Raw genomic sequence first — 14,979 nt, 5'->3', positions numbered from 1 at the left:
TTTTTTTATAAATTTTTTTTTTTTTTTTTTTTTTTTTTTTTTTTTTTTTTTTTTTTTTTTTTTGTTCTCCTTTTCTCAGACTTGGTATTGAAAATATCCAGATCCTAGTTTGATATTTATTTTTTTGTTTCACATGCTCACATATTGTTTTGCCTCTTGTTGTTTTGTTTTTAATTAAAGCAACTATGTGTGGGAAAATTTTTTTTGCTATGAGTGCATCCATCAAAACTGGTAAAAACAAAACCTCATTTTCTGGCACACACTTTTGAGCTGGAGCTGCCTGGTATGTGTTCTGCATTCCAGGAGCTTGCCCAGGACTGCAGAGTCAGGTAGAAGCCCAGAGGGTGGACAGGAAGCTCTCAGAAGTCCTTGGTACAGAGGAGCCACTCAGCTTCTCAGGGCCTGCGGGATGGCCACAACTCTGCCCCCTGCCCCTTGTTGTTGGTGTGTTACCTCCCTTGTGTGGGTCAGCCTCCTCCAACCCTGGCACCTGATGCTGGCTCCAGGCTGGTCAGCACCACCCTAGGCAGCAGTCCTCCCCTCTCCCATACAGAGTGATGGCAGCCCCATGCTGTGTCCACGGGGCTGGCCCTGCCCACGTGTGGCCCCGCCCACGTGTGGCCCCATTGTAGCCAGCCTGAGCATTGCCTTATGACCACTGTTGGAGGCCTGTTGGAGCTCCTAGACAGAAACTCCCTTTTGGGGGCCCTCTTGTGGGTCCAGGTTCAGCCTCTTCACAATGCTTTGAGGTGGTCCTGGACCCAGGCTTCAGTCCTGTTCCCACTGCTCCTGAGGCTTGTATAAGGAGCACTGCTCCCCACCGCTCCTGGCATCAGGTGCGACCCAGCTAGGGCTGGTCAGGTATAGGGTTAGTAACTGACCTCAGGGTTCAGGGCAGACTCCCCTGAGGCACAGGAGACCCGATGTGGGAAGGTGGTTTCTTGCGACCATGTAGCCTGCCTCCTAAGGATGGTGGGGTGCTGCAGCTCTGCTCATCCTCCTCAGAGCCTTGTCTCAAATCCAGTGCTTGTTCAGGGTCCTTTCCACTTGGGTCTGGAGTCTCCCATGGGTTCCACAGCACCTGGGTCTAGCTTGGTGCCTCAGGCAGCATAGGACTCAGGAAAGGTCTTCATTTCTGGCTCTCTGGGGCCAGTGCAGAGGAGGCAGAAATAGCTGCCCACATACCCACCTGCCCACTGACACTAATTAGCACCCCCCCCTTGGAGGCAGGGGAAAGTGCAGCTCCCCTTCCTGCTTGATAGACAGGATAAGAAAGCTGTCAAGGTCCAGAGGGTGAAGAGAAAGAATACCCTCTAAACTTCAGAAAAGGGAAAGAGAAAGCCTCTTTCCCAGGAGTCTGCCTGCCACAGAGTACAGCTGTCCTGTGGAGTGTCTTGTGCTGTTCCCAGCTGGCTCTCTACGGAGGGGAGGCTATTTACTAGAGAAGCCCAATTCACCTGGCCCTGAGGTTTGACCACTGTCTGTGCTCTGTCCAGGTCTGTCCCTTGGTGATGTCCCCAACCGGCAGCCCATTGGCATCGTACTCACAGTACTGGGAGTGGTGGTCCTGGATTTCAGTGCTGATGCTACCGAGGGCCCGATCCGTGCCTATCTGCTGGACGTGGTGGACAGTGAGGAGCAAGACATGGCCCTCAACATCCATGCCTTCTCTGCTGGTAAAGTGCCCATGCCAAGGCAGGCTGGCAGCAGCTACTCCCCAAACCCAGTGTGGGTAGGGGAGGAACCTATGCACCCAGGTTCAGTGCTGTCCCTCTAGCATCTCAGATGCTAGAAGGCAGAGAGGTAGTGGCCAGGGCTTAGGAAATAACCAAGGACATCCTCCTGACCACTGAAGTAAGCAGGGATGAGGGAGAGTGAAGTCAGGCCTGCTGGGGTGACATGCTTGCTGGGTAGACATGGCTGGGGCCCTGAACTGACCACTATCTTTAGCCATGCTTAGGAAGTGGCATTCAGTACAGATAGGCATGTATGGGGGCGGTTTGTGTCCACTCCTGGGATTAATTTGCTCTTAATTTATTAAGCAGGAATTTCATAAGGCCAGAATTCTCAGACCTGGGGCTAACAGGGCTTCTTGTTTTATTTTTCCTACCCTTTTCTCATTCCCCGTGCCAAGACCTTGTGTCCTGACTCACAACATAACTGTGAGCATGCCCAGGACCCCACTGAGGGTGAAGCCCTCCAGCCCACCCTGGCACTGGCCTCCCACACTAGGCCTGGGAGCAGGGACTACAGCATCCACACAGCTCACCTGCTGCTTCTCCCCCTCCTAGGCCTCGGTGGTGCCATTGGCTATGTGCTGGGTGGGCTGGACTGGACTCAGACCTTCCTGGGCAGCTGGTTTCGGACCCAGAATCAGGTGCTCTTCTTCTTTGCTGCCATCATCTTTATGGTGTCGGTGGTCCTGCACATCTTCAGCATCGAGGAAGAGCAGTACAGCCCGCAGCAGGACCGCAACTCGGAGGAAGCCACTGCCCTGCCCAGTGCTAGGCCTGGCAGCAGCTTGGCCCCCACCACCCGCCTAAATGCCCTTAGTGGGGGCATGCAGAACAGCAGCCCTCCATTCCCTGATGAGGTACAGTCGGAGCACGAGCTAGCCCTTGACTACCTTGATGTGGACATCGTGCGCAGCAAGAGTGACTCCGTGCTGCACATGCCAGATGCCACACTGGATATGGAACCCGAGCTGCCCTTCCTGTATGACATCGAGCCCTCCATCTTCCAAGATGCCTCCTATCCCAGCACCCCCCACAGCACCAGCCAAGAGCTCTTGAAGGCCAGGCTGCCCCACCTGTCCACCTTCCTCAGGGAAACCACCAAGGAGCATGATACCTTGCTTGATAATCACTTGAATGAAGCTAGAGTCCCAAATGGAAGTGGCTCCCCGCTGAGAGACACCCTCAGCAGCTGCACCAGGGTGGACCTGAAGCCCTCAGCCACATCCAGCTCCATGAGGCGGCGCAGGCACATGTTCCGCCGGCAAGCCTCCAGCACCTTCTCTTACTATGGCAAGATTGGGTCCCACTGCTACCGCTACCGTCGGGCCAATGCAGTGGTCCTGATCAAGCCGTCCCGCAGCATGAGTGACCTCTATGACCTGCAGCAGCGTCAACGGCAACGCTGCCGGCACCGGAACCAGAGTGGGGCTACCACCTCCAGCGGGGACACAGAGAGTGAGGAGGGTGAGGGTGAGACCACTGTGCGCCTGCTGTGGTTGTCCATGCTGAAGATGCCCAGGGAGCTGATGCGCCTCTGCCTCTGCCACCTGCTCACCTGGTTCTCTGTCATCGCTGAGGCTGTCTTCTACACCGACTTCATGGGCCAGGTCATCTTTGAGGGGGACCCCAAGGTGAGTGCTCTGTAGGCTGGGAGGGTGTGCCAGGAGGGCCTTATCATTGGGTGTCCTTCCAAGGCGGCCTTTGCTGGCCCTGTGCCCATGTGACCACATCAGGGAGAATACATGGAAGGCAGCTGGCTGACCTATGTCTTTGTTCCATGTTACAGTTGTCTTAGCCCAATATGGTCACAGGTCAGAGGGTTGCAGCACTCTCAGAAGCCTGATTGGGCATTGCTTTAGCCATCTGTTGCCCTGAACTACACTGCCTAGAACTTGGCAGTTAAGGTGACAACCTGCTGTTACCCTTTAGGCTCAGCTGGCGGCTATTTTGGGCCCCATGACATCACCTGGGCTCCCCTTGTGGCCATGTTGGCCATCTCTTCAGGAGGGCCATGATGGCCTTACACGCACTCAGGGTCCATCTTCACCCCGCCAGGTCTACCATGTCAGCTCAAGAGGGCAGGGTCACTTCTACTGGTCAAGACCAGCCCATCTTCTGGGTATAGAGGTCCACCTTTTATTGAGGGGGCCACAAGAGGCTGGAAGTGATTTATCAGATTCTGGACCTGGATTCAGAGGTGATTCTGTTTGCTAAGACTGTTAAATAGCTTGCCAATGTCCCTAACTCCAACTTCTTTCTGAAACAGGCAGCCTCTAACTCCACCGAAGGGCAGGCCTACAATGCCGGTGTGAAGATGGGCTGCTGGGGCTTGGTCATTTATGCTGCTACCGGTGCTATTTGCTCAGGTAAGAGGTGCCCAGGTCAGGTAAGTGTTTGCAGCTGGGAATGTTCAGAGCTTGGAAATGTGAATTGTGAGTGGGGCCCTTATTTCTGCCAGGAACAGGTATTTTCACAAGACCCTCAGGATGCCCTACCACATGCTGTCCTGCAGCGCAGTCCAAGTTTGACGGCAACTATGTTAGACATGTTGTTCCAGCCCTGCCAGCTCAGGGCTGGAAGGAGATCAGACCCTAGCCCAGAACTCAGGAGTCAGAGCAGGAGTAGCTGTGCTAAGCTGCTAGACAGGGCCTCTCCTTTCAGGGCAGCTATATCCTGAAGTGGGGTGTCAAGGAGGCAGCTTCCTGTCTTGGGACCAGCACTCATGGTGAGTTCCAGCACTCACCACTGGAACTGGAGCAAGTCATGGTTGGGATTTACTACCTGCCCACACACTGCCTGAACCAAGGGGTGGAGGTCAGCTTAGGGTTATCCTCGTGAGGACTTGGAAATTGCTGGTATAAATATCCTGATCAGCCAGGTGCCAACACCAGAGTGACCGCATTGTTGTCACCACTCTAATGGAGGTATTCTTGGAGAGTGTGTAGCGACAGGTCAGGTGAGAGAGGAGATGTTGCTTGCACATGGTGGCCTAGGTTTGGTCACAGGGAGGCACTGCTGGGAGAGGAGGGGTGGGGAGGGGGCCCCCTTGAGTGGGCAGCTTGATCACTATTCCTGTGGCTTCTCTTTGCAGCCCTGCTACAGAAGTACCTAGACAACTATGACCTGAGCATCAGAGTGATCTATGTGTTGGGGACACTGGGCTTCTCTGTGGGCACAGCTGTGATGGCTATGTTCCCCAATGTCTATGTGGCCATGGTCACCATCAGCACCATGGGCATCGTGTCCATGAGCATCTCCTACTGCCCCTATGCCCTGCTAGGGCACTACCATGACATCAAGGAGGTATGTGTGGCCTTGGAGTGCCCAGGTAGGGTGGCAATGAAGTGGCCTCAGGCTGGGTCCACAGCCTGTCTGGTCCAGAGCCTGGGCTCAGTACACTGCTCTGTCCTCCACGTGAGCTATGCACCTTCTCCCTGTATAGTGTCCCAGACACAGATCATCCCCTCCATCTTCCATTCTGATGAAGCCAAGAACTGCCAGTTGCCTTGGTCAATCCCTGGTCACAAGTCTCCTCCGGCTGTCCTGGTCAGCTGAGAGACTTCTGGAGGCTAGTGTGGTCACTGGGTCACCACTGGGCAAGAGGCTCATCTCTGATGCTCTGCAACCCAGGTGTAGGTGTAGACCAAGTCTCTCCAGCATAACCTGTAGGACTTCAGGGAGAGGAGAGAAATGCATGTCTTATTCCTAACCCTACACTCTCTTCACTCCTAATCTCTGATGCAGTCACTAAGCAAATAAATTTATTGATTAGAAGCACACCAGGGCCAGGGATTTAACTCAGTGTCACTGTGCCTGCCTTGCAAGTGCAAGGTCCTGCATTCAATCCCCAGTACCAAAAAAAAAGAAGAAGAAGAAGCAGCACACCAAAAATAGTAGAACTGAAAGTCTGATGGCATCATTTTTTTAATCACTTGGCAGTCCAATTATTTAAATACGGGATAACCAAAAATTGCATATTTTTTCATGATTTTTATAAAATAATATAACCAGAAATATAAAAATGACAATTTTATCAAATGTATTCAGTACAAGGTGGTTGAAATTGCACCTGCCCAAGTAGCACTCAGGTTAGTACATAAACACTGCCTGACTGATGCTCAGGGTAAACTATTAAGTGGTTAAATGAACTTTTAAGTTAAAACATAGCAGACCACTAACTGAATCATAAGTAAACTGCTTCATGGCTCTTGGGAAGGGAGAACGCAGTTGTATAACCAATCCAGATAGGAAGACCATTGCCAGAGCCCCTGCATCTGACTTCTGTCAGCCTAAAGGTAACCACTGCCCCAACTTCTAACGCCATATATTTCTGAACTTTCTATGACTGCACTTTCTATGTCTGGCTTCTTTTATGTCTCCTCATCCTGTGTGACTCATCGCCACCAGCGTTTTGTGCATTTTCACACTCCTGATGTGCCTGGGTTCCTGACTGCATCCCCAGTGTGCCTGGGCTCTGGATCACATCCCCGGTGTGCCCATGCATTCCTGACCATATCCCTGGTGTGCCTGGGCTCCTGGTTGCATGCTAAGTACGTCCCTGGCTTCCTGACCATTTGCCCCATGTGCCTATGGGTTCTTGATCATCCTTCTTTGAGGGGTTGGTTCTTTAGTTCAGGCTCTTTCAGACATGTAGCCACACGCATTCCTCAGCCTTCAGGGTGCTTTGTGCTCTGCTACCTCTGCCTGGACAGACAATATGTGTGGCTTAAAGTAGCAGATCAGGGTTCTTTTACTCGCTCCTGAAGATGGGCACTCACCTGCCCCGGGTCCTTCCACCCTACAGGACCATCTGTATCATAAACTACACATCAGTGTAAGTGTGTGCGGGTGCTTCTGGCCCTTTGGTCTTTCTCCTCTTGGATAAATGTCCCACTGTCCTGACTAAGGTAATTCTGTAATAAGTCCTCAGACCCTATAGTGTACGTTCTTCCCTGAGAGCAAGATTGTCCTGGCTACTCATCTGTTTATTTTTTTACCTGAATATTAGACTCCTTCTGGCTTTCCTTTATTGAAAATACATTGACTTTATATGTAGATCAGTTTGGGGAGAGTTAATAACTTTGCATGGTGAGCCTTTCCATCCACAAATATGACCTTGAATCTTTTATGAATTCTCAGAGCTGTCGGTGCTTGTGGACATGCAGCCATGTCACCTGTGAATAGCTTTAGTTCTTCCTCCCTAATCTTTGATACATTTTCTTTCTTATCCTCGCCTTCTTGCAATGACTAGACCCTTTGCCATGGTGTTGAATAAAAGTGGTGGTGATGAGTTTGCTCTTTCACACTCCAGTGGGAGGTCCTTACTGTCTTTCAGGGAAGCACAGTGCTATAAGTTGGAGTTTTCTGAGAATTTGTCCACTTCCTCTGAACTTGGCAAGTTATTTTTTATTAATTTTTTAAACTTTGTAAATTATTGCCATTAAATTGCTTATATTTCCTTATGCTGTAATAACACCTATACTGATACCATCTTTTTCATTGATATTAGTTATTTGAGAATTCATTGATTTTGTGCTATCAGAGAGCCTTTGGTTTATTCATTCCTCTTGTTTGCTTTGCATTTTATTGGTTGCTGTTCTTTACTGTCCCTTCTATTATATCTTGTTTTAATTTGCTGTTTTCTAATTTTTTAATTTGATTTTCAGCCACATATTAGCCTTTGAAGCTACTAATTTCCCTTTACAAACACCTTTAGCTGCATTTTGCAGGTTTTAATATGTTGCATGCTCAGTCACTTGAGTTTTCTCATTTTTGTCATGATTTCTGTTTTGAACCATTATTTAGAAGTATGTGATGAATTTCTGACATTTGGGAGAATTTTCCATAGTTGTGTTTTTATTGATTTCTCATTCTTCGCTGTCAGAGAACATATTCTTCTATGATCTCGGCCCTTAAAAGTAGTTAGGAGTCCCCTGTGGCCCAAGGTATTTGCAGGTGTTGATAAATGTTCAGTATGTAGTTGAAGAGAAAGTGTATTCTACACGTTGTGCCCTATCTCACTTAGATTGAGTTTGTTCACTCCTCTTATCTTTTACTATTTTTGTGTCTGCTCATTTTATGAAAAGTTTATTAAAATCTTTTTCCACTGTAGTTGTGGTACGTACCAAGATGTATACACACGTATATCTAGAATTAGCTTGTTTCTTCTTTGTGGACTGGTTTTTCATTATCTCCAGGATAGTTTCCTTTGGAGACTTGGTATGAGCACAACATTGCAGGCGTACCAGTGTCCTTTCCTGTCTTGTTTGAGAAACAGATGAAGCTGCCCCTCTGTTTGCACTGGTCCAGTCTGCTTGACCATGTGCTGAGCCACATATGGGGTGACACAGGCTCATAGCTCCCCTGCACCCTGGCCCCCACTAGAGAACCCCCCAGGGTAAGGAGAGTCACCTCACCTAAACTCTCCCCTGCCACCCTTCCTTAGGCTGGAGGTGGGTCCCAGAGAGCGTGTGTCCTGATGGCATTGGTGAAGTTGCTTCCATTTTCCTCCCCTCCCAAGAGCTGGGACTTTCTGCCTCTCCCACCTGCAAAGTTGGCAGTGTAGGAGCTGGGGTCGGGAGATTCAGTGGAAGTGGCTGCTTAGAAGCTGAGAGGAAGCGGGCCTTGCCTGTCAACTCTCAAGTCAGTGCTCGTACCACTGACATGTGGGGCACTGAATCTCAACTGCACGGCCCCTCACACGTGTTCCCTTCTCTTGCAGTACGTCCACCACAGCCCTGGGAATTCCAAGCGTGGGTTTGGCATCGACTGCGCCATCCTCTCCTGCCAGGTCTACATCTCCCAGATTCTGGTGGCGTCTGCCCTCGGGGGTGTGGTTGATATTGTGGGGACTGTTCGTGTCATCCCCATGGTGGCCTCTGTGGGCTCTTTCTTGGGTTTCCTGACAGCCACATTCCTGGTGATCTATCCTGAGGTATCGGAGGAAGCCAAGGAAGAGCAGAAAGGCCTGTCTGTTCAGCCTGCTGGTGACGGTGAAGGCAGTGACAAGCCCACAGTCCTGAAGCTCTCTCGGAAGGAGGGTCTGCAGGGCCCAGTGGAGACCGAGTCCATGGTCTGAGCTCCAGCTGACACATTCCACAGTGGAGACGGGAGGGGAGGCTGCCGGCCACTGGCATTGCTGGTGGTTGTGGGGGCAGCAGATCAGCCAGTGCTTCTTCTCCGAACCCTTGAAGTTCAGTAGTTGTAGGGTAGGTTTGAGCTATTAGGCAAAATTATCACACTAATTACTTTTTCCACAATTAAAAAAAATCATTTGAAATCTTTTTTTAATTGAAAAATCTTTTAATTTCAACTGTCTTATTCTGCAGGTATATTATTCTGCATGTTTTTACATTTTAAAACATTTACAATATAGTCAAGTAATTTAGAAAAAATGGGATTTTTGCATTTCTGAAATTATAATGAAAATGCAAAACCTCTGATGTCCTGGGTATATGTAGTCTGGGCACTCCAGACAAGAGCAGTGTAGTCAGTGAGGAGAACACCCTTCCCAGGTATCCCTCTGGCCACCCACAGGTTCATGGATGCCCCTCAGATCTTGTCATGTTCTGTTGGTGCTGCCGCTGTTGGAGAGTATTTTTCTTTATGATTATTTTAGACAAAGTTTTTTTTCCTTTTTTTTTTTTAACTACTGTGGTTTTCTTAGAAGAACAGCATCTCCTTTCCCTCAGAGAGTTTGACACGTCATGCCCAGTGGCATTGTGCGCAGGCACAGCCACACACCAAAGCTGGGGAGGGCCCTGAGGTGGCTGTGGGCAGGAAGGCCAAGGGCATGACGTACACCAGTTCCTGGACAACCTGAACTCTCAAATCCAGTGCTGCTGGATCACCTACCTGTGTGAGCATGTCTGCGTCCAGACCCTGCCCGGTCATCCATGCCTGGAGCTCCTCAGCCCAGTCCCCAGGCTCCTCACCGCACTTTGTCTCATCTAAGCCTATGCTGGAGATCCGCACAGAGTTCCAGTCCCGCTGCAAGGCTACCTCGAGCGTGGTGGACAGCAGCCTCCAAGCAGGACATGGAGGCTCAGGCATCCCTCACTGCTGTGGCCAGATGTGCTTGCTGGAACCTGTCTGAACTCAGCGACTTTCTTGCCTGCTCACTCACTCACCACTGGGATTAGAACCAACACAGAGAGAAGCAAGCATCTGGGAAAGGAAGGCCCTGACCAGTGGTGTTCTGGTTCCACACCCAAGCAAACTCATCAAATGCTGCAGCTGTTTGAAAATGTTTTTCAAACCACAATCTCTTTATTTGAAACTAGGCAGTCTCTGCTCTTCTTATGTGAAATGGTCAGTCTAAGCTTTCTGAGATCAGGAGGAAGAAGCTCTGCACATCACACAGATGGAGTCAAGTCTTATCATAATTGCTGCCTCAAGTCCATGTTTTTTAAATAAAGTACTTTAAAATGCATGAGAGTCATGCTTTTTTTCAAGATGAAACTAAGCAGTTTTTAAATAAATTACTTGAATTTTCTGTGTACTTAAAGTAATGGCTTTTCAGTGTCCTCAGCAGACTTCTGGTCTTGCTGTGTCTCCTGTCACTGATGGTGCTTTGTAGGTTGTGTGTGTTTTGTTGGAGGAGCAGTCCAGTGCCTGTCCACAAGGAGTGTTCCTACAGCCTGGGACCTTTCAAGATGAAACTAAGCAGTTTTTAAATAAATTACTTGAATTTTCTGTGTACTTAAAGTAATGGCTTTTCAGTGTCCTCAGCAGACTTCTGGTCTTGCTGTGTCTCCTGTCACTGATGGTGCTTTGTAGGTTGTGTGTGTTTTGTTGGAGGAGCAGTCCAGTGCCTGTCCACAAGGAGTGTTCCTACAGCCTGGGACCTTCCTCAGAAGCCCAGTCTTTCCGAGGCCTGGCTTCAGGACCTTAATACTTTCTCTATGTGCTGGCACTTGGAGTGGCCTGGAGAGTCTTGTGCTTGGATAGGGAAAGTCTGAACACACAGCTGGCATGATGGGAGCCCTTCCACCACCAGCGGAGTGCCCATTGGCTGGATGATCTGACCTTTCTTCGGGGTGATAGGCAGGTCTGGGTTTGACAAGTCATTCTATGCAACTTGATTCTTAGTAGCTTGAGATTGTATCTCCTCCTCCCTTTACCTGGGTTGTAATCTGCTTACAGCTGTGGATTCTGCTTCTCCACCTGGCAACTAGAGAGCAGATAGTCCTGAGAATACAGGTTGGGCTGGGACTGGCCCCAACCAATCAAGGTCTTCACCAAGCAAACAGGAGCAACCGGGAGGGCCATGTGCTGCACTGTGTCCCACTCTGTGTCCCAATGAACCATAGATACTGCAGTGGTCCCCTAACAGCTGCATGTGCAGGATGTTCAGTCATGGCCAAGAATACCTTTCTGGAGGAAGGGGCTTGAGAACACTGGCTGCAGTGCATTAGCCCTTGAGGTCTCAGTCTTGACTTGACCTTGATCTTGTGTTCACACCACAAGCCTTGTCGCAAGCCTGTTAGACTATTAACTTGCTGAAAACAAGACAGCAAAGGGCATGGCTGCTGTTTGCTCCTCAGTGATAGAAGTGGCTTCACACATGCTAGAGTTGTAAAGCTATGAGTTGAGTTCTCCAGATACCTATAACCGGAGTCTGTATTCCCATGTAGGTCTGGCTAGTATGCAGGCCCTTGGGCTTAGGTCCTAGAGCTGATGATGGATTTAAGTTCTGGGAGGCAGACAAAGGTGACCCAGAGCTCTGGGTGTGAATCACACCTGGGTATGTGAGGACCTAGTAGCCAAAGCCTTTGCCTCAACCTTTCCTTTGCAATGAGATTGTTCAAGTTTGTAGTCATTTGAAATTGTTAGTGTCATCACCTTGTGTCTTAAGCCAAGAAGCAGGGATCATGCCTGCAGTTCGCCTTGGTCAAAGTGGCTCAGGTGTTGGTGGTTTTCGATTATTGTGCCTCAAATGCAGCCCCAAGGTTGGTGGGCTTACTGAGAGCCCATCTATAGCTGTTACCTGAAAAGCACTGTTAGGTAGCCTGGGCCTCTGGGACTGGCAGGGCCAAGCAATGCCTACTCACAGCCAGCATTGAGGACACATCCTGGAGTTGGCCATGTAGTACCTTCAGGGGCTAGTTTGCAGGGTTCCAGGATGGGGTCCTTTGAGCATTTAATGGTATGTATCTGTAGGGTTTCAGCTGGTTGGATACTGTATAATGCACATAAACTTAACTACTAGGGTAGGGTGATGCTGGTCAGATTGGCATTTTTGTGCCCTGTAAAAGCCAACTAAGGCAAGGATATAGCTCAGTGGCACTGTGTCTGCCTGGCAAGCACAAGGTCCTGAGTTCGATCCCTGGTTCCACACACCAAAAAGTCAAGTAAAATTGTTTTATAGAGGTACCCCTTAACACATGGCAGAAGTGTCCCTGTGCAGGAATGTAAGCTGGTAGGAAGGGGTGGAGGGGGCTGTGGGCCACCCCAGCTAGTCTCTCACTAGTTCCCTTGGTTGGCTCTTGGGCTGGCAGGGGGTGTTCCCTCTTTCTCGGTGTAAAGCAGGTTCTCAGCACCAGCATCTGAAGTGAGCTGACATGTCTGCTGCTTTAGACCCCAGCCTTGTAAGCCTCTATCCCTGTGAGGCCCGGGCCTGGGAGGAACACTGTGTCTAGTTATGTGCCCTAGGGGAGGCAGGACAGTGGAGCCCTCTGCAAATGATCAGTGGTTTCCAGCAGTGCTCAGGGTGTTTTTGAATAGCACTGAGTGGGAGAGGTAGGTCTTGGACAGCTCAGGAACCCAGCATTGGGCCTCTTTATGGCAACCAGGGGTGGCTGGACTCCTGTGAAGGGCAACACTTTGCTCTCCCAGCCCTGGGATGGTGCCAGCTTCTACAGCCTGCAGTGTTCAGTAGCATGTTTGAAAAATACTCCCTGTGGTTTGAATAGCAGCACCAGCAATGGAGGCACCTGGACACCTACCATAGACGCCATTGTGAGATCTGCTAAGTGTGGCTGTGGACACGGAACACTGACCAACCTCAAGAAGAATACACCAGGCTGCTTTGCTTCTGCCTAAGTCTCTCCATCTTCAGCTACCCAAACCGTGAACGTGCAGGCTGGCTGCCCAGGGCTCCTCTGACAGCTGCCACTGGAAACAGGCTCATGTGTCTTCGCCTGTCAGTCAACATGCAATGCTTCTGAGGTCTGCTGCCAGTCAAGCCAGTGCAGGCTCCGAGTGCCTGGGAACTCTGCCCAGTACCACCTGTGTGTGGTGTCAGCTCAGACCAAGTCGAACTGGCCCTTGCACCCATACTGTATTGGATCCAGCCTGCATACCTCTTGTCATCTCATGTGAAGTCCGCATCACCATCTAGGCTGGATCCCCCACATCCCCTTGACCAGTCCATCCTCGGACCTCCCAGAGAGCTAACTGGGGCACCATGTTGTATGCCGTGGGCTGAGACTGCCTCTGGGTAGCAGGATGATCTTTTTGTTAGAAATGCCTTGACACCAGAGAAACACCCCAGGCACCTCAGAACAAAACTATGTAGTTCCATTGCGAACTGGCCACAAGACAACTCTATCAACTTATTAAGTTGGAGCACTATAGTGATAGCTCTTGCTGATTTTAGCAATGATTCAGGTGTGTGTTAAACACATGATGTTTTATGAGAAAAAGGGATTATAAAGAGTAATATTGCACATGACTTTTTTTATTAGGTGAGCAATAGCAGCATCCTGTCTCTGCCCAGCCTTGAGTTTTATCCCATCCTTTGCCACATAAGCATCTGGTGCATGCTGTACTGTTGCATCACTATGTCTTACGCCCAGTTCGGTGTGTGTCACACTGACTTCCTCCTGCACAGAAGGACCAGTGCTGAGGCCAGAGCCTTCCTGCCTCTGTTTCTGTTAACTGTGTGGTTGAGTCATAATAAACCTTTCCCTCTAAGGTGACCGTGTGGGTGTCTGTCACTGTCACTTTGCTGGGGCTATCAGCCCTCCGAGAGCCTGGTGGGTCTAGTGTGTGAGGTAGACTATGATCAGGGCTGCAAGTGGGGGTGGGCACAGAATGGGCTCACTGATGCCCTCAGGCTCTCCAGGCTTCAAACCTGGAGCCCACAATAGGGAGCCAGCTCTGCCAGCAAACCACTGGCTGCCCCTAGGGAAAGCATTTGAGGGAATAAGGTCTAGTTCAGGCTGATAAGCCTCTGGTTGAGGCTTGAGTACCTAAGCCATACGAGGACAGTAGGTGGCCCCTGATACATGCAGGGTCCTGGGGACTGGAAGTGGACTCCGTAGGTCTTCTTTGGGTAGAATACATCATCTGGGTCTTCTGGCAGCCTTCTGAGAAGGTTCTCACTGCCACAGCCAGTTGGTAGCAGAGGATATAAAAGGGGACAGGTCACAAGGCTAGTAGGATTCAAACCCTGAACGGGTGTGTTTCTTTAACAGTTCCTCTGGCCAGGAGCACCAGGTGCACAGGCAGATGGTGGCAAGGGTGCCAAGTTGGGGTAAGGCCCGGGGGGCTAGGGTCTGCCTGTGTTCCAGGGCAAGGGAAGAGGGGGTCTAAGAGCAGGGGCAGGGCATCATGGTGGGCCTGTTCCCTGCCACCGGTCTCCGGTCTTGGGGACTGAAAGGATCCATGCCTTGAGCATCTGCAGTGGCACAGATAGAGTGCAGGACAGAAGAACGTTGAAGGCCCCAAGACCCTGCCTGGAGGACAGGAGAGGAAGTGCTGATGCAGAAGTCCCACCTGCCAGAGACCTACTAGGAAGTCCCAGATGGAGGGGTGGCATTTGGGAAGGGCCTTCTATGGGAGGAGTGGTGGTGGCCTGGCCATCATATCCCATGGCATGGAGATATCACAGAGGTCAGCCCATCTGGTAAGTACAGCAGGAGTGGGAACCGGCACTCATAAGGATTTAGGGGTGGAGGGCATCCAGCTGAGTACAGAGACCCCAGCTGTGTCCCTTTCCTGGCCTCCCTCCATCTAGGGTGGAAGGAGCTGTCAATATGTACCAAGAAATCATCACCCAAGTCCCCCCCGCAACTGGCACAGCCTTCACAACTTTGTCCCTTCGTAGACTAGTGTAAAAAAAATTTTTTAAAGCAAAAAGTGGGCCACTATGTTGTTTTACAATGTATGATCTCTTTGGTTTAACAAAATGTTGATTTTTATTATTAGCACCTGTATATAGATTTTTAAAATTAAATTTCAGCTCTGGGATCACATCCAGGAGCACTGTACCACTGAGCTACATCCCCAGACATTTTCA

The 14,979-nt window shown here is 50.1% G+C and overlaps 1 protein-coding gene across 2 annotated transcripts in view; it reads left to right on the top strand.

The window, feature by feature from the left end:
• Positions 1-10,154, top strand: part of Slc45a4 (solute carrier family 45 member 4) — a 35,281-nt gene extending 25,127 nt beyond the window's left edge. For both annotated transcript variants that reach the window (XM_033760891.1, XM_010639209.3), the window contains exons 3-7: positions 1,497-1,676; positions 2,292-3,367; positions 4,003-4,102; positions 4,828-5,039; positions 8,458-10,154. In XM_033760891.1, coding sequence (XP_033616782.1) covers positions 1,497-1,676; positions 2,292-3,367; positions 4,003-4,102; positions 4,828-5,039; positions 8,458-8,814 — 1,925 coding nt within the window. In that variant the 3' untranslated portion in view covers positions 8,815-10,154. The remainder of the gene's footprint in view (positions 1-1,496; positions 1,677-2,291; positions 3,368-4,002; positions 4,103-4,827; positions 5,040-8,457) is intronic.
• Positions 10,155-14,979: the final 4,825 nt, after the last annotated feature.

The sequence above is a fragment of the Fukomys damarensis genome, unplaced genomic scaffold (genome assembly GCF_012274545.1).
Source record: "Fukomys damarensis isolate Sample0158 unplaced genomic scaffold, DMR_v1.0_HiC HiC_scaffold_5, whole genome shotgun sequence".
Taxonomy (NCBI): domain Eukaryota; kingdom Metazoa; phylum Chordata; class Mammalia; order Rodentia; family Bathyergidae; genus Fukomys; species Fukomys damarensis.
Note: the sequence above shows the minus strand (reverse complement) of the source record. Positions and strands in the feature narration are given on the sequence as shown.